The sequence below is a fragment of the Gorilla gorilla genome, chromosome 3, assembly GCF_029281585.2.
Source record: "Gorilla gorilla gorilla isolate KB3781 chromosome 3, NHGRI_mGorGor1-v2.1_pri, whole genome shotgun sequence".
NCBI classification, from domain to species: Eukaryota; Metazoa; Chordata; class Mammalia; order Primates; family Hominidae; genus Gorilla; species Gorilla gorilla.
In genome coordinates this window covers 98,643,323-98,660,224 of record NC_073227.2, presented here as the reverse complement: position 1 = coordinate 98,660,224, position 16,902 = coordinate 98,643,323, and the positions used below count along the sequence as shown (strand labels likewise).

Sequence of the window (16,902 nt, the reverse complement as noted above, 5' to 3'; positions counted from 1 at the left end):
TGCAGTAGATACACAAAGGATAAGTAAGTCCTGAAGACCTACTATATAGCATAGTGCCTATGACTATCAATACAATATAGTATATTTAAAATGTGCTAAGATAGTAGAGCTTATGTTACCACAAAAAATAAGTAAATAAATACATAAAATTAGTAAACAAAGCAGGAGAAAACTTTATGAGGTTAGGAATATGTCAAAGACCTGGATAGTGGTGATGCTTCCATGCCTATATACTTATCCTCAAACTCAAGTTGTATACATTAAATATGTATGGCTTTTTACATGTCAATCATTCCTCAATAAAGTAGGGTTTTTTTTAAAAAAAAAAAAAAAGGAAGAAGCATGAATCTTCCCACTCATCATGATGAACATGTTTGTTTCTTATTGTTTTCTTTTGGAGAGGATCCAGGGAAGATTCAAGAAGAGATGGATAGAAGGGTATATATCATCTTTTCTACATTTAAGGTGTCCAAAAAGCCAAATTTTAACCTAATTTCCCCAATGGTTCTCACATTTTTAATTTTTTTATCTCCTCATATTTTTTTTCTGTACATGATGTATATATCCCTGCCAGTTCAAGAAATTAGTTATATTACCAACTGAATAATCTGCCCAGTAATGTTTTATAGATCCTCCAGAGGACCACATTAGCAGGCAATAAAATCCCAAAAAGTAAAACTGGGGGCATGATTAAAACAGCACTTTAAATTAAATAGTTCTTCTAATTCATTTCATAGAACAATACGCATGCAGAAATGGTAATAAAGCTTAGCCATTCCATATCATATTACAAATAAAAATATTAATGTTACAAACCAGAAATAATGCCATAAGCCTCCATCTTTCGGAGAAAAAAAATCTCACAAACACAATGAAAACTTCCCCCAAAAATTAAAGGTTGAGTCATAAATGAAGAAACGTTAGCTGAAATGATAATGTACTCTAACCCCAGGCCAAAATATTCAAGATAAAAGTTTTAAACCTCACTAAATACAAAATGACTAATGTTGAATGTAACAGTGACCTTATAATTTTACTTGTTCTGCAAAAATATACCTTAATTTGCAAGATCTCATTTATATCATAGCTATTAAAATTTAATCTCATAGGACACTGTGGAAAAGATCATGTGGGGTGGTGTGGTGAAATTTACCAGCATAAATAAAGCGGGAAAGATAATTGGACTGTTTCTGTGTTTGTCAATGTGTGTATGAGCCCCAGAAGCTTGCTTTCAGGTCAAGAATATAGAACCTTTGCTCCATGTAGATTTCAACCAGTATATGTATATTTAAGGAAACATTTTCTGATTATGCACCTTATGAGATACTGAACTGAACAAGCTAATCAAACCCCCCCAAAAGGTGAAACCCTCATATATGGCAAGGATTTAGTTATTTATGATATAGGCTCTTACTCATAAGAAATAGACATTTTTACGCCATTGATATTTGTAATTCTCATAAATGTCACTATTATCAAACCAACTGTGTCCCTGAAAGACAACCAATGAGAGGTAGGCATTAATGAAATTGAGGGGAAACACCACAGGGCTATTTATCTGTACACAGGCCTTACCACAGATAAACAGCCAGAGAGGACTCTCAGCAATAGAATTTTCCATCCAGTTCCCAGCATGACACTTGGGAACTTTTGACATTAAAGGATTACCCAGTTGCAGAAAATACTGCTCAAAGAGTAACAAAGAAGTTCAGAAAGATCATCAGATGTATTGCCAGAGTGGGAAAAAAAGGCATGATTTCCAGAGGTATCTTAATTAATGAAAAAGAAGACAATTCCTTGAAACCCCAGTAGTAGACAGAAGCCCACCAGTAAGTATGATTTTCCCCTGTCCACATTTTAGCCCTTATTAAATGTCAAATTGCTTTAGAATCATATCTGCAGCAGGCTTGGGTTTAGTAATCCCCCCAATTAATGAAAGCCTGTTCAGCAACGCATTCTTTATTACCTTTTAATCTGTTTTAATTCTTTTGCCTCCTTCCCCCAACAGAACATGTTTCAACATCAGTCCTGGTTATATTTTCTCCTCAGCAACTCAGTATAAGGCTGGAGGTGGCAGTCAAGTTTATTCACTATCAGGCCAAAGATAAAAACCTAACTTTGGGGGGAGTGATGTAGAACTTGGAAAACAAGGGTTGAACTGACAGCTCCTCTACCCATTCCCAGGTGGGCTATCACAGAGGTGCCCCAAGGGCTTCTCATCTGATGCAAGAGATGAACTGGAAGGCAGGAACACAGGCACCAGCCTCACTCAAGCCATTGCATCCATCCATTACCCATCCATCCAAAGAAAACCAAAAAAGGTACTGAACTCCTACGATGTGCTCTGCTCAGGGGAGTAAGACTGGAATAGTCCCTGTTCACACAGAGCTTCCTTTTTCTATCCCTCCCTAGTTACCTTGACAGGTTGTGTTTTCTGTTGAATATTAGGAGTAATTCGTACATTCATTCACTAGGAATTAAACACAAGCCACTTCGCCATTCCATTTAAACTATCAGCTCACTCCAGGTTTAATAACTAGGTAGCCACAGGGTAAGAACTTACATGCCCATCTTCACTAACGGCTGTTAGAATGAATCAGTCATGTCTGACAATGCATCTACAAGAAGCCATAAGAGTTGAGGCATTTTTTTTCTTCTTGGGCCTGGAAGACTTAATGATTATAAATACTCTCACTTGTAACAAGATACAGTGAGTTCAGAGGAAAGATTACAGAAGGCTTGGGGCCCAGCTTGGATAGAACATTGAGAAAATGACTAAATTACTGTCTTTATTCTATCCATCAAGGGGATAAGAATATATATGACCAACACATTGAAAAACACTAGCTGGAATGAAAAGAGTCTCATGGTTAAATGTAGAAGGCAGACACACTTGAGATGAAATCATAGCTCCAGCACTAAGTACCTTTATGAAAATGAATGTTTTTCAATCTCTTTGTGCTTCAGTTTCCTCTTTTGGAAAATTATGGATAATAACTGTACAAACAACACAGAGTGATTATGAAGATCAAATGGAATAATTCCCATCAAGCTTTAGTGCCTAATATCAAAAACAAAACAAAAAACTTCCACCCATAATAGAATCTCCATTAGAAAAATTAAGGTCCCATAGCCTCTACTCTAACCTTCTTCCCCAAGACATTGTAAAGATCAGTAAAAGAGATATAAGGAAAAAATATTTTGAATTCCTAAGAGGAAAAATAGTACACATTTGTATAATATTGCCAGTATTGCAGTCAGATGTATTATTAGTACATTCTGATGAATGCTGAGGCTCTGGTCATGGGTTTCATTATTCTAATCCATGGGTAGGTAATCACAGCAATACAGGAGAGAGGGATGAAAAGGGGCCCAGAGCACAACTTAAATTCACTTTTCAGGTATCACAGATAGACATAGAAAATACCTACATGACTCACAAGTCACAAGGATTCCAAAACCCTGTGCCTTGTGCTTTATTTATGAATTAAATTTCCATTTTTCTTGGTTTTGTTCTGGTAGTCAAAGCAGCTAAAACCCTAGAAATGCCCTTCCATCTTGGGCCATTCCACACAAAATGGTTGTGCAACACACTGAACTGAGCTCCAAACATGGAGATGGAAGCAACAATAGGAAAGGCAGCTGCTAGGGTGGCACTGAAATCCTCTAACAACCTTTAGAAAGAAACCAAGAAGGAAGAAACAAAAACTTCTCTCTGTCTAGACTTCATCTGTCCAGAACTAAACCTCATCTCCCAGGGCCATCGCAAGAGTGATAATTAGGATGAGCTGCAAGGTGGCTATCTGCCAACTCCATCTCATCATCAGCTTTCACTCGCTCCCATCTCTCTTATGCCACCTTCACTGCTTTCAGCAGCTGAAAATAACGAGACAGGAAACTGAGAAATTACCTAGCAGATCATATTAGATTCAGCTGTTCACCTTCATGAGGATCAATCGGATCAATCGCAAATTTTGAGTGATCACTGATGAGAAAGTGACAAGTGGTTTTAAACTGTCCTCAACAAACCAGTCTCTCTAGCTAGTCATTAATGACACCTCAGTAGGCAGTGATATTTGAAATAAAAGGTTGTTTAAGATTTATGTTTCCCAATCTACTACCATGAGAAAGAGCCATTCTTGATGCAACTGAGAAAAGGGCATCCAGCGAAACATCATCTAGTTTTGAAAATGTTTTTCGTGTCCCTTTGGTCTAGCAATGGCTCAGCCTAGTATTTCCTAAAGTGTGAGAGCCATCTCATTTGCAGTATCCAAGAACATTTTCAGTAGCATATGGACAAAATGTTGTAGAATGGTTATGTATTATTTTTCATATTTTAGAAAAAAAGTATAATTCTACATTAAGCCCATGATTTCATAAGTATTATTTATTAAGATGAGGCTACAATAAAAAGTAAGTTGATACAAAGAAAAATATTAAGTAAATAATAGTACAGGTGCTTGTGGATATGGCGAAAACATAAAAAGGTGGCATGTCAATGACTCAGGCTGAGCAAAAATGCTATTTATTTATTTATTTAGAGATAGGGCCTTGCTCTGTCATCCACACTGGAGTACAGTAGTGTGATCACGGCTCACTGCAACCTGGAACTTCTGGGTTAAAGTGATCCTCCCACCTCAGCCTTCTGAGTAGTGGAGACTATAGGTGCATGCCATTGCACCCAGCTAATTAAAAAAAAAAAAAAGAACTTTAGTAGAGACAAGATTTCTCCACGTTGCTCACGCTGGTCTCAAACTCCTGAGCTCAAGTGATCCCCTTACCTCAACCTCCCAAAGTGCTGAGATTACAGGCATGAGCCACTGCACCTGGCCCAATGCTCTTTATTGGCTCCTACTCCCTAGGGCAAAGATCCCTAGGATTACCAAAAGAGTTTGCTCATCCTACTTTAGTTGAGCTAACAGAATGGCTGAACTCAACGTTTTTGAGTCATTCAGATTATCTGACTATGAACTTCACATTTGATGAGCTGTTTTTTTTGTTTTGTTTTGTTTTGTTTTTGAGACGGAGTCTCTCTCTGTCACCCAGGCTGGAGTGCAGTGGCGCAATCTCGGCTCACTGCAAGCTCTGCCTCCTGGATTCACGCCATTCTCCTGCCTCAGCCTCCCGAGTAGCTAGGACTACAGGCACCCACCACCACGCCCAGCGAATTTTTTGTATTTTCAGTAGAGACGGGGTTTCACCGTGTTAGCCAGGATGGTCTTGATCTCCTGACCTCATGATCCACCCACCTCGGCCTCCCAAAGTGCTGGGATTAGAGGCGTGAGCCACCGCACCTGGCCTCATGAGCTGTTTTTGAGGGGCAGATAAAAACAGGAATATCTTGATTCTTATGGTTATGCTCAGGCAGGAGACAAAAGGATTAGCAGATAATAACACGTTCTTACGGCAGTACCTCAACAAAAAAGGTTCAAAAGTGTCCCAATTTGTAGAGAACATGGGGACAGGTCTTTCAGATCAAGGGTGCTCCTAACTAGATATATAGTGTCCTCTATATAATAGGTTATATTTGAATAAGTGAATGACTACCCATATCTTAACTTCGTGAGTATCATAAAATAATATCAACCGTAGAAGTTCACATCTAGGTGCAAAGAAACTGTAACTCTAGGAATGACACCTACCTGAGGCACGGTCTTCACTTGGAACAGTATATTATGGAAGGAGTGTCCATCATTGGCCTGCAAGACTGCAACATCGGATGTGCTGTCTGAACCATCATGAGCATAGTGGAGAAGGCCTCTAGAGAGTTCATCCAGCTGGAATTGATAGATAGGGGCTGCCGGGGACTGAAGTGTTTGAAGCAATTGGCCATGAAGTGGAGGATCGATTATTTCAATGACCACATCCTGTGGGTTGTCATCATCTCGGATGTCAAGCAGCTGGGTGGTGATGGTTGCCCTCTCTCCTCTGCTAATGTGGAGAACCTCATTTCTCAGCACATAGGGGGCCTGTGGAGTTGAAGGGAAGAAGAGTCAGTTAATAGGGAAAGAAAGGACAATCCAGTGGACTAGATACCTGATTGTTATTCCTATGCTTTTTGAGAAACTCTAAGTGTTCTAGCAAAGCACCAAACTGTTCTATGGTGAACGCATTCGTCAGAGGTGTGGTCAGTCACAGGAACACAACAACTAAGGTTACTTCACACCTCTGGGTTCTAGAGGTTTATCAAGCTACTTCAAGACTTGAGAGACAACTGGTGAGAGCTGCTAGCTTCTAAATCCCTAATTTCTCTGCCATCCTGACTTACATTATATCCCAAGAGAGACTAATAAGAGGTATGAAATTTTTGGACTTGCCTTTGGGAGGACACACTTCACTCCAGGCCATGTTGTGGTATACTGACTCTGAGGAAGCTACTTTTGCATCCTGAGCTCATGCTGTTTCTAGTTCCTCCCAGTAATTTTCTTCGGTTTTCTCATCCAAATCTTGACAGAGCCCCACCCCAACTCAGGTTATAAAGTGTGCCAAGATTATAGTCTAGGTGAGTAAGGCAACCACCTGGCTAATTCATGTGACAAGGCTAATATATTATAGTAAAATTTAATATCTTTTTCTTAGGATTGTCAGGTTACCTCCCACCAAGTTGAGTAAGCAAATAAAATGTTCTTTCATAAAGATAAAAGCTAATGAACCACAACAGAAAAAAAACTCACTCAAAAAAATTGAGGCCAGAAGCCAAAGAAAATATTATTTCAGTTTTTAAAAAAATATCATTTGAAGTGGAACCATCTAGGACTTTTCTCAACACACTGCTTCCTTTAATCCAAATGGCTTTCTTTTAAAACTACCCAAGCACCCTCCTGGCCTCCTGGAAATTACAATCTCTATTAAAGGAATGTCTAATACATCATTATAATAGTTACATAGTGGGAAATTAGATGATAGTTAGTCTTTAGAATTCTCAAGTGAGAATTCTACAGCTGTGATTCTATACATGGGAAAGAGTGACCCCTCCTACTCTGAAAGAGGAAAAGTCAAAGATGATCTCAAAATTCACAGATGGAAAAGACCAAATTAACTTGCATGAGAAAATTTCAGAGAGGCTCAAGACCATATTGCAATGTCACAGAAATTTAAAGGAATGAAAATAAGTTAAAATGATTTTCTAAAATTCCATTTTAAAGACTTAAAATGATAAAAGTTTCTCATATAATAAATAAAATTAAATGTTCTCCTTATTTACTCACTTGAGTGTGGAAAAACACACAAGCAACACTTGGGGAACCATGGGAACTCACCATGTCAGATTAGGAAGACTTGCCAATATCTACCTTTGATCTTTCACTGGAGTAACTTTATTAGCCCAAACAAAAAGAACAAAACAAAGTTTCTGAGTGTAAGGACTGAGAAACATCTAAACCAGTAAGTTGTAAGACTGGATGTAGCCCTCTGTCCTAAATTTACAGAGATCACCTGTTTCAGCTTTTTTTTTTTTTAGACAGAGTTTCACTCTGTTGCCCAGGCTGGAGTGCAGTGGCACGATCTCAGCTCACTGCAACCTCTGCCTCCCGGGTTCAAGCGAGTCTCCTGCCTCAGCCTCCTGAGTAGCTGGGATTACAGGTGTCCACCACCATGCCCGGCTAATTTTTGTATTTTCAGTAGAGATGCGGTTTCACCATGTTTGCCAGGCTGGTCTCGAACTCCTGACCTCGGGTGACCATGCATTTCGGCCTCCCAAATTGCTGGGATTACAGGCATAAGCCACTGAGCCCAGCCTGTTTTAGTTTCAATTAAAACAAAATTTATATATTTTGCTCACCCATGAGATCAAATTAACTTAGGATCATTTTCAAATCATTAAACTCCAATTTATCCCTGATGTGATAATACCATCAAAAAGAGGTGAACTGGGCTATTAATACCATTTTGCAGCCACCACTGGTTCAAGTCTATGTTGTTATCCATGATCCTTTCATTTTTGGACCAAAGATATAAAAACATCAGATGAAAAACAATCATCTAGTGTCCTTCCTTGAATCATGAATAACATGATACTGAGATCTGGATATTTAGCTAGTCTTGGTTCCCCAGGAGAATATTCCACTCTCTTGCTTTTCATAACATATGAATATACCTATTTCCTTATTCTTCACACATTTTGGCTGTTCAATCCCTCAAGCCCAGTTTCTAGAGCAGCTACAACTATATGTATTCTGGACCCGTAAGTACAACTTGACGGAGATGAATGATGAGAGGTGAGTTTGAAGGGCCAACACACTGAGCTTTATAGCATCTACCATGACTTCCTTATGTCTGTGTTTTGTTGATGGCCACACTGGCACACTAGAACCTCATTTAAGTAGATCCTTAATAATATTCTCTAACTGCTGCAAATTCCACATACTAGAGAAAGATAAAACAAACTCCTTTACCTAAAGATAAAGACAGTCTTTTTTTTTTTTTTGAGACAGGGTCTCACTGTGTTGCTCAGGCTGGGTCACGGTGGCATGATCGTCATTCATTGCAGCCTCAACCTCCCTGAGCTCAGGTGATCCTCCCACCTCAGCTCCCCAAGTAGCTGGGACTATAGGAATGCATCACTGGGCCCAGATAATTTTTTGTATTTGTTTTGTTTGTTTCGGTATAGATGGGGTTTTGCCATGTTGCCCAGGCTGGCCTCAAACTCCTGGGCCCAAGCAATCCACCTGCCTCAGCCTCCCAAAGTGCTGAGATTATAGGCATGAGCCACTGCACCCTGCCAACTATTTGGAAGGGCTGGTAGCAGATTTAGTATAGTAAAGTTATGCGTCATAATATAACGGTTAAGAACACTGCCTCTGTAGCCAGATTTACTGGGTACAAACATTGACTTCCTATTTATTAGCTATATTACCATAGACATGTTATGTCGCCTTCTTGTGACTTTGTTTCCTTGTCTGTAAATTGGAGACAATAATACCTCATAATATTGGCATAAGGATTAACTGAGTTACTTACGTGAAACACTAAGACTATAACACTAAGTACTAGACAAGTATTAGTAATTTTGGTTGCTGCTGTTGTTATTACCCAGAAGTCCTAAAAATTACTCCAGTGGCATCTCAAGAGGAAACCAAGACTAGATTAATTTAATGCAATCATTTTCATTAAATCCGCAGGAAACCTAGATTTCGTGCTTGAGAACTAGTAGTCATGTAAAATTATTAATTACGTGGCCATTTTTATTACCTGTGTTGAAAATGCTTGTATGTTGATCAGCTGTGGCTCAGAGAAGAACTGCTGGTCACTAATTTTCAGGAAAAAGTAACCTTTCCTAAAGAAGTCCCAAAGAAAGGAATAAGAAAATACAATCATTACATTAGACTTTACACAGAAAAGGCTTAAAAACATTTTCAGGTTATGTGTAGGTAAGAATTTGGATCAAACTGCTGCAGTAATGTCACACTCATACTATAAAGAAAACCTACCAGATAAAGATGAACATAGTAAGATTCAAGTAAAAATACTGTGTGTTCTTAAATCTCCTTATAACAATAATAATAATTATGTAAACATTTTGTTTCCTATCTTTCTAAACTGAATAAAGAAAAGGCTGAAAAATTAGTTGTCAGGCCAAGGCAGATTAGTAATATATCGTAGGCTAATGGTTAAACTGAAGAATCGAAAGGAATCTTTTATAGTCTCTGACCAGTTCTCCGCGATTCCCTCTTCCCAACAAATGCTCTTCCTAACTCCTGCCCAATTCATGTGAGTGGGCCCCTAGTAACAACGTTTGCAATGTCTGTATTACACAGCTCTTCATCTCCCCTCACTCCCCACCAGCCTACTCATAGTCATTGTGGACAGACTAGGGAAGGATGGCTGATTCTTCCCTGGCGATTTGCAACTGGCCCGAGAGCCAGCAGTCAGTCTCAGCATCTGACTACAGGACAACCAGAGTCTACTATGTAGAACAAGCCTGAGTATAATAGAGAAATGAATGAAGCTTATAAGCAAAGAGACACAGGGATGAGAGAAGAGTTGATTCCTGCTTCCCCTTCCCAGTCCTTGCTTCCAGACTGTCCTGGAGCACAATTGCCCTTGGTGCCTTTGAGATCTGAGCCACCCCTGCAATGTTATAACAAGTCTTACATTTTTGCTAATCTACTTCAAGTTTACTTCCATTACTTGCAACCAAAAAGTCCCAATTAGTAATAAAATAAGCCGTTGTTCAAGCAGCTTCAGAGACTGCTAGAAGGGAAGGTAAGACTTACCCACCTTCAATGCCAAACCAAGCACAGAACTCGCTGCTGGCTGGTAAGATATAGGACTACTGCATTATGGGGATTTTTGAATTCTAGTCTACTAGAGGGACCATTGTTTTAAAAGTTCTTTAGAAGTTATTCTTGGAACTACTATTTATACATGAAAGAATGTGGATGGATCTGAAAAGCATTATGGCAAAAGACAGAAACAAAAGGCTACATATTGTTTGATTCCATTCACCTAACATTTTAAAAAGCACAAAACTCAGCAGTAAAAATGGATCAGTGGTCACCAGTGACTAGGGGTAAAGGAGCAACTATAAAAAGGAGACTTTTGGGGTTATGGAACTATTTTACATATTGACTATGGTTGTGGTCACAAGATTGAGAAACTGTATACAGTTATTAAAATTTATAGGACAATACACTTCAAAATGGAGGATTTTATTGAATGCAAATTATACCTCAATAAACCTGATTGCTTTTTAAAAAATGATTCTTGTCTTCCCTTCTCTTCTATCTTCCCTTCATTTTCTGTCCCATTTAAGTCCTGTCCCTCTCCACCACCACCTCAGGCTTCAAGAGAATGTAACTGATGGATTGTCTTCCAGGACAGAAGAGAAGGGAAGACAAAAATAGTTTTTTAAAAATGATTTTTGGTGGCACTGAGGTTCCAATAACAGTGTTCAGTATATCACTGTTATTTGATTGGAAGTACCACCCCTTCCTTGTTCAGGGGTGGTACTTCCATCAATTAATAAAATACAGCATTATAAATAAAATACATTATTTATCATTTTAAAAGATTATTTTATTTTATTAAATAATGCCTTATTTTATTAACTGATGAGAGTACCACCCCTGAACAAAGAAACGGTGGTACTTCCTATCAAATAAGGGTAAGTGATTTTTGGTGGCACTGAGGTTCCAATAACAGTGTTCAGTATATCAGCAATGCCATTTTGTTCCAGTGATGGCAACTACACTTATTAGTTGTCTTTTACTCCACAGAAGCATTCTAATCCCAAAGGAATCCAATCCTAAAGAATCATGGTCAGTGTCTTCATGGTTAAAAACAAAACAAAACACAAACTGATGTGGCAGGTTGCCCTTTTGTTTTGTATTATTCAGAGACTTCAATAATTTTATTTTCCATGGGTTTCTACCAACCTCTTTTTATTATTCTTCTCATTCTTTCTTTTGTTGAATTTTTATTATACTTCTCATTCTTTCTTTTGTTGGATAAAGAAAATCCAGTATTAAAATGGGTACCCCAAAAAGTACTGTGAGGATTTCCTAAACTGCCATTCTTTGTCCCATTTAGGGGTACAAAGCTATGATTCCACAAAAAAACAGGTGATGAGGGGTTAAAGATGTTAAATAGACAAGAGGGTTGATCTTGGTTGTCTATGAAGCTTTACGCTTTTCATAAGTGACTGCAAGAAAAGTGACTACTATACAGAGTTGTATAGCTCTGTGTTTCTGTGTCTGTGTGATAGAAATACTTAAGAATAGGCCAGGTGTTGCAGCTCACACATGTAATTGCAGCACTTTGGGAGGCCAAGGCAGGCTGATCACTTGCAGTCAGGAGTTTGAGACCAGCCTGGCAAATACAGTGAAACTCTGTCTCTTCTAAAAATACAAAAATTAGCTGGGTATGGTGGCATGTGCCTGTAGTCCCAGCTACTCAAGAGTCTGAGGCACAAGAATCACTTGAACCCAGGAGGCAGAGGTTGCAGTGAGCCAAGATCGTGCCACTGTACTCCAGCCTGAGTGACAGAGTGAGATTCTGTCTCAAATAATAATAATAATACTTACAGTAAAAATGAATGCAGAATATAGAGTAGGAATTTGAAGTCTATGGCATCAAACACCAGAGTTTTAAGCTCCATCTCTGTAGCAATACTTCTCTATGAAGTGACCTTTTGTCCTTCGAGGATGGAAGCATGCCTATTGTTCCTAGTATATTAGGGAGGCAGAAATCATTGTGGCTAAAGGCATGCGTTGTGGAATCAGTCTTGGCTTGGAGTCTCAGCTCTGCACACACATGTTGAGAGGTCTTGGGCAAGATAACCTATACTCTCAAGGCCTCAGTTTCCTTATTTGTAGACTAGCAACATGAGATACATAGTTCATGTAAAGTGCCTAACACGATGCCTGGCTCAAAGTTAGCATTCCATAAATGCTAGTTGTTCTTATTCCTATAATATGATCTTCCAAGGTCACTGGCATCATCACCTCTGAATTACAATAGAGACAGTGCCATCTACTTTTCTCCTCACCTATCTCCCAGCCCAAACCTCAAAACCAACCAACCCTCAAGGTTAGTGTTGACAGTAAAAATACTCACTGTGTCCTTGTCACTGTTTCAGCGTTTCAACTCCTTGTTTATACATAGAGTCTATGCTGAATTATCTGCACTAATGAAGCAGAGCAGGATGAAGGATAATCCAAGAGGCTAATCTTTGGGGGGCACCCTCTGACTTCTGTGGAGTAGATTTACCCTGCTAATTATATAGCTATATTTGCTTGGGTTGGTGTTAACATTCAACTGCATTCCTGAAGCATATGTCAGCTGGGGTGGGGAAGGCAGCCAGAAGTGTGCTAAGCATCAGGGGAAAACTGGATCAGGCTTAAAAATTAACCACAATTAATCCCATAATGTGGATAATAAAAAGTTCACTGTGATTCTAAGTTTCCTTCCAACTCTAAAATCCCAGAGACCATACAACACCTTGAAAAGCATGTGCTCCATCCTCTCTCTCTCTTGCCCACTCCCAGTACATTGCCCCAATGTTGAAGAAGCAGCTGTAACATCTAGTTATATGACCAGTTTTGTTTCTGCTGGGCCAAAAATCTGGGTAATTGTATCAGGACTTTTCTGTCGCATCAGAGAATTACCCACAATTATGTGAGAAAACGAAAATGTCTCTAACAGATGCACGCTCTTTGAGCAATCACAGGGAAATGATGACAGGCAGCTGAGAGTATTTGGGCTTGTGGAGTATTGATCTTCCCCAGATGAGAAGGGTTAGCTATTGAGAAAGAGAGGCTGGGACAGGGTGGAGGAGTGGAAAAGCAATGATGGAAAGGAGGCAGGAAGAAAACAACAGAACACAGAGTCACCTGAGTTTTTCTTTGCTGTGCACAAAACGCACTTTCTTCTCGTTCACATCTTTCCAGCTAAAATGGCCAGCCTTGTCCAGCTGAACCTCTTTTCCATTTCTTGAGAGCACTAGCTGACCATTGGTGGGAGTGCTCACAACATGAAATAGGAGATCTTCGACCCTACCCTCCTGGTCTTGGACATTCAGGAGGGAAAAATCCAGTGGCTTTATTGAACCAATTGGGAGGATCAGGGAACCATTCACATGAAGACTAGAGGTGTGTATTTTGCCTGAAAAACATATGAATCCAAAGGTCAAGCTTATGGTACCTTCACTAATTAGGTCACTTTCCCCTTATTTTGTTTATTTTTTCAGACCGCCTCCTTACAATTTCCAGAGAATAAACACAAAATAAGAAACAGAGTTGATTTCACTGCATAAACAGTGTGCTGGAGTTTATAGCATTACATTGTTACAAAAGACCACAACCGTCAGCTCACTCTAGGGAACTTCAGTATTCCTAAAGAATACACATGATGTCTCTTTGCCTCCCAGAGGGAGGTCCTCAGGTGTGAGTCACTGCTCCTGTTCTTTGACACACGTTCCATATAGAAGACATGGAGCCTGGAAACTATGCCGATGGCTGGAGTAGGCCATTCCTAATTCCATGCCAAACTAAAGGCTAATGGCTACTTTCTTCTTTTAAAGAAGCTTAGGTGAGAAAACAATTCCTAATTCCAAACCAGTACCTATCTTTACCACCGCATCTGCCAAACACCACTCTCACTTCCTGCTGAGCTCTGGCTCTGACTCAGACATGTTCCCCTCTTACAGGCAGCTCCAGCTTTCCTTTCAGCTGCCCCCCGTGTGCCAACCTTTTCTTAAAAATTTTAAATAAGCTTGTAATGTTGTTAATTCAGAGCTGCACAGATGAGATTCTGGGCTATGGTATACAATAAGCCTCCCAGTGGTTACCACACTGGATGCACGGCAAGAACATAGGACTTCAATGTAATCGTTAAACTATAAAACTCTTAGAAGAAAATATAGGAGTATATTTTTACGATTTTGAAGTAGACAATGCTTTCTTAGATAAGACACAAAAAGCACATGTGACAAAAGAAAAAATAAATGGACATCATCAAAATGTAAAACTTTTATATTCAAAGGACACCCATGAGAAAGTGAAAAGACAACCCACAGAATTGGAGTAAACATGCAAATCATGTATCTACAAAGGGACTTGTGTCAAGAATATACAAAGAACTCCTATAACTCAACAATAGAAAATGAAAAACCCAATTTTTAAAATGGGTGAAGAATTTGAATAGGCATTTCTTCAAAGAAGATACACAAAAGGCCAATAAGCACATGAGCAGGTGCAAAATCATAAACACAATAAGATATCACTTCACTTCCACTAGGAAAGACAATAAAAATTGTTAGGGCATGGAGAAATCAAAACCTCATAGATTACTGATGGGAGTGTAAAATGGTGTAGTCACTTGGGAAAACAGTTGGACAGTTCCTCAATTAAATACAGTTACCAAAGGACACAGCAATTCCACTCCTGGGTATATAAACCCAAGAGAATTGAAAACATTTGTCCACACAAAACTTGTACACAAATGTTCATAGCAGCATTACTCATAATAGTCAAAAAGTGAAATCAACTCAAAAGTCCATTCATTGTTTAATGGATAAATAAAATGTGGTATGTCACAAAATGTAATATTACTCATCTACAGAAAGAAAAAGGAATGATGTGCTGATTCATGATATCATATGGATGAACCTTGAAAATATTATGCTAAGTAAAAGCAGCCATACATAAAAGGCCATATATTGTAAGTTCCATTTATGTGAGATGTCTAGAATAGGCAAATACCTAGAGACAGAAGTAGATTAGTGGTTTCCAGGGACTGGGTTGAGACAGGAGTGGAGAGAAACTGCTAATATTATGGGATTTCCTTTTAGAGTGATGAAAATGTTTTGGAAATAGGTAGTGGTGACAGTTGCACAACTTTGTGAATACACTAAAAACCACTGAATTGTATACTTTAAAGCATGAATTTTATGGTATGTAAATTACATCTCAATAATAATAAGAATCATATAGGGATCTTTTAAAACAATACTGACAGTTGGGCTCCACTGCCAGAGCTTCTGACTTGGATGTTCTTGGGTAGGACCTCGGGAATTTTACAAACTCAGCAGGTAATCCTAGCGGGCTGCTGGCTTTGAGAACCACAGTCCTATCCTGATGCACCTGCCACATCAGACCTGCCAAGGGCAAGTAAAGAGGCTGGTGTTTGCTACCATTTCCTAGAATAGCACCAGTTAATTTACACTGGAGTAGGATTATCAGGGGCTCATACTTAGAATTCATGTGAAATACACATACCTTGTCTTACAATTTTATAATCTTTGTCCACATGAAACATCTGATGGACAAAAAGGGATTTCTTAACATGCTGTAGAATTTATCCCGTCTCCTGCAAGTTGTTTAAGCCTGGACTTTAATTGGTAGTGCTCCTTTTTACAACTAGGTCAGACAGGACAGTTTGGAAATGCCAAGTTTCAGTGGGACTACTTCGACTGTAAGATCGTTCTAATGAGAGTGGCACTCATTTTCACAAGTGGACTTATATCCCAGAGAGAAGTAAGCTGGCTCTCAAGTACTTAGGGTTTTCAGAAAGATTCCCCAAAAATAAGCCAAAAATATTTTTTCCCATGGGGAAGTCTTAATATCTTTAAAGGCCAGAAATATAGAAACAGAAAATATGATTGAATATGAGTGTTAAAAAATGCCTCATGTTTTTGAGGAACGACTCTCAAAAGCCAACAAACACTCAGAGAAATGTCCCTCCCAAGCTTTACTCACCATAAAGGTTTTGGGATTCAAAATTAAGACTGAATTTAAATTCACTTCTCTTTGTTATTTAAGGTAACGTGTCCACTAATGTGTTGGAAGAGAATGGCTTCATTTCTTAACATGTTACCTATTATTATTATTATTTTTGAGATGGAGTCTCACTCTGTCACCCAGGCTGGAGTGCAGTGGCACGATCTCGGCTTACCACAACCTCCACCTCCCGGGTTCAAGCGATTCTCCTGCCTTAGCCTCCTGAGTAGCTGGGATTACAGGCGTTCATTACTGTGCCTGGCTAATTTTTGTATTTTTAGTAGAGACGGGGTTTTGCCATGTTGACCAGGCTGGTCTTGAACTCCTGACCTCAGATGATCTGCCTGCCTCGGCCTCCCAATGTGCTGGGATTACAGGCATGAGCCACCATGCCCGGCCGATGTTACATATTTTTAAGGGCAAACGGGGTAGCCTGAAATCCATCCACTAGAAACATGTGAACCTCATGAAGCAGACTCCTCATACTATTTGTTATTTATTTATAATTTACCTCTACTGTGTGAAAAAGGGTGTACCACTGCACTTTGACATAATTAGCTCTACAAATTTATATAAATATAAATAAATTATATGTAAATACAGTCATGTGCTATATAACATTTCAGTCAACAACAGACCACTTATATGATGGTGGTCTCATAAAATTATGCTGTACCTTTTCTAT

The 16,902-nt window shown here is 39.0% G+C and overlaps 1 protein-coding gene across 3 annotated transcripts in view; it reads right to left on the bottom strand.

Annotated features, from left to right (window-relative positions):
- FRAS1 (Fraser extracellular matrix complex subunit 1) overlaps positions 1-16,902 on the bottom strand; it is a 484,406-nt gene that overhangs the window by 154,951 nt on the left and 312,553 nt on the right. For all 3 annotated transcript variants that reach the window (XM_004038871.5, XM_055385587.2, XM_055385586.2), the window contains 3 exons: positions 13,332-13,602; positions 9,190-9,274; positions 5,643-5,969 (listed from right to left, as the gene is read on the bottom strand). In XM_004038871.5, the coding sequence (XP_004038919.5) occupies positions 5,643-5,969; positions 9,190-9,274; positions 13,332-13,602 (683 nt within the window). The remainder of the gene's footprint in view (positions 1-5,642; positions 5,970-9,189; positions 9,275-13,331; positions 13,603-16,902) is intronic.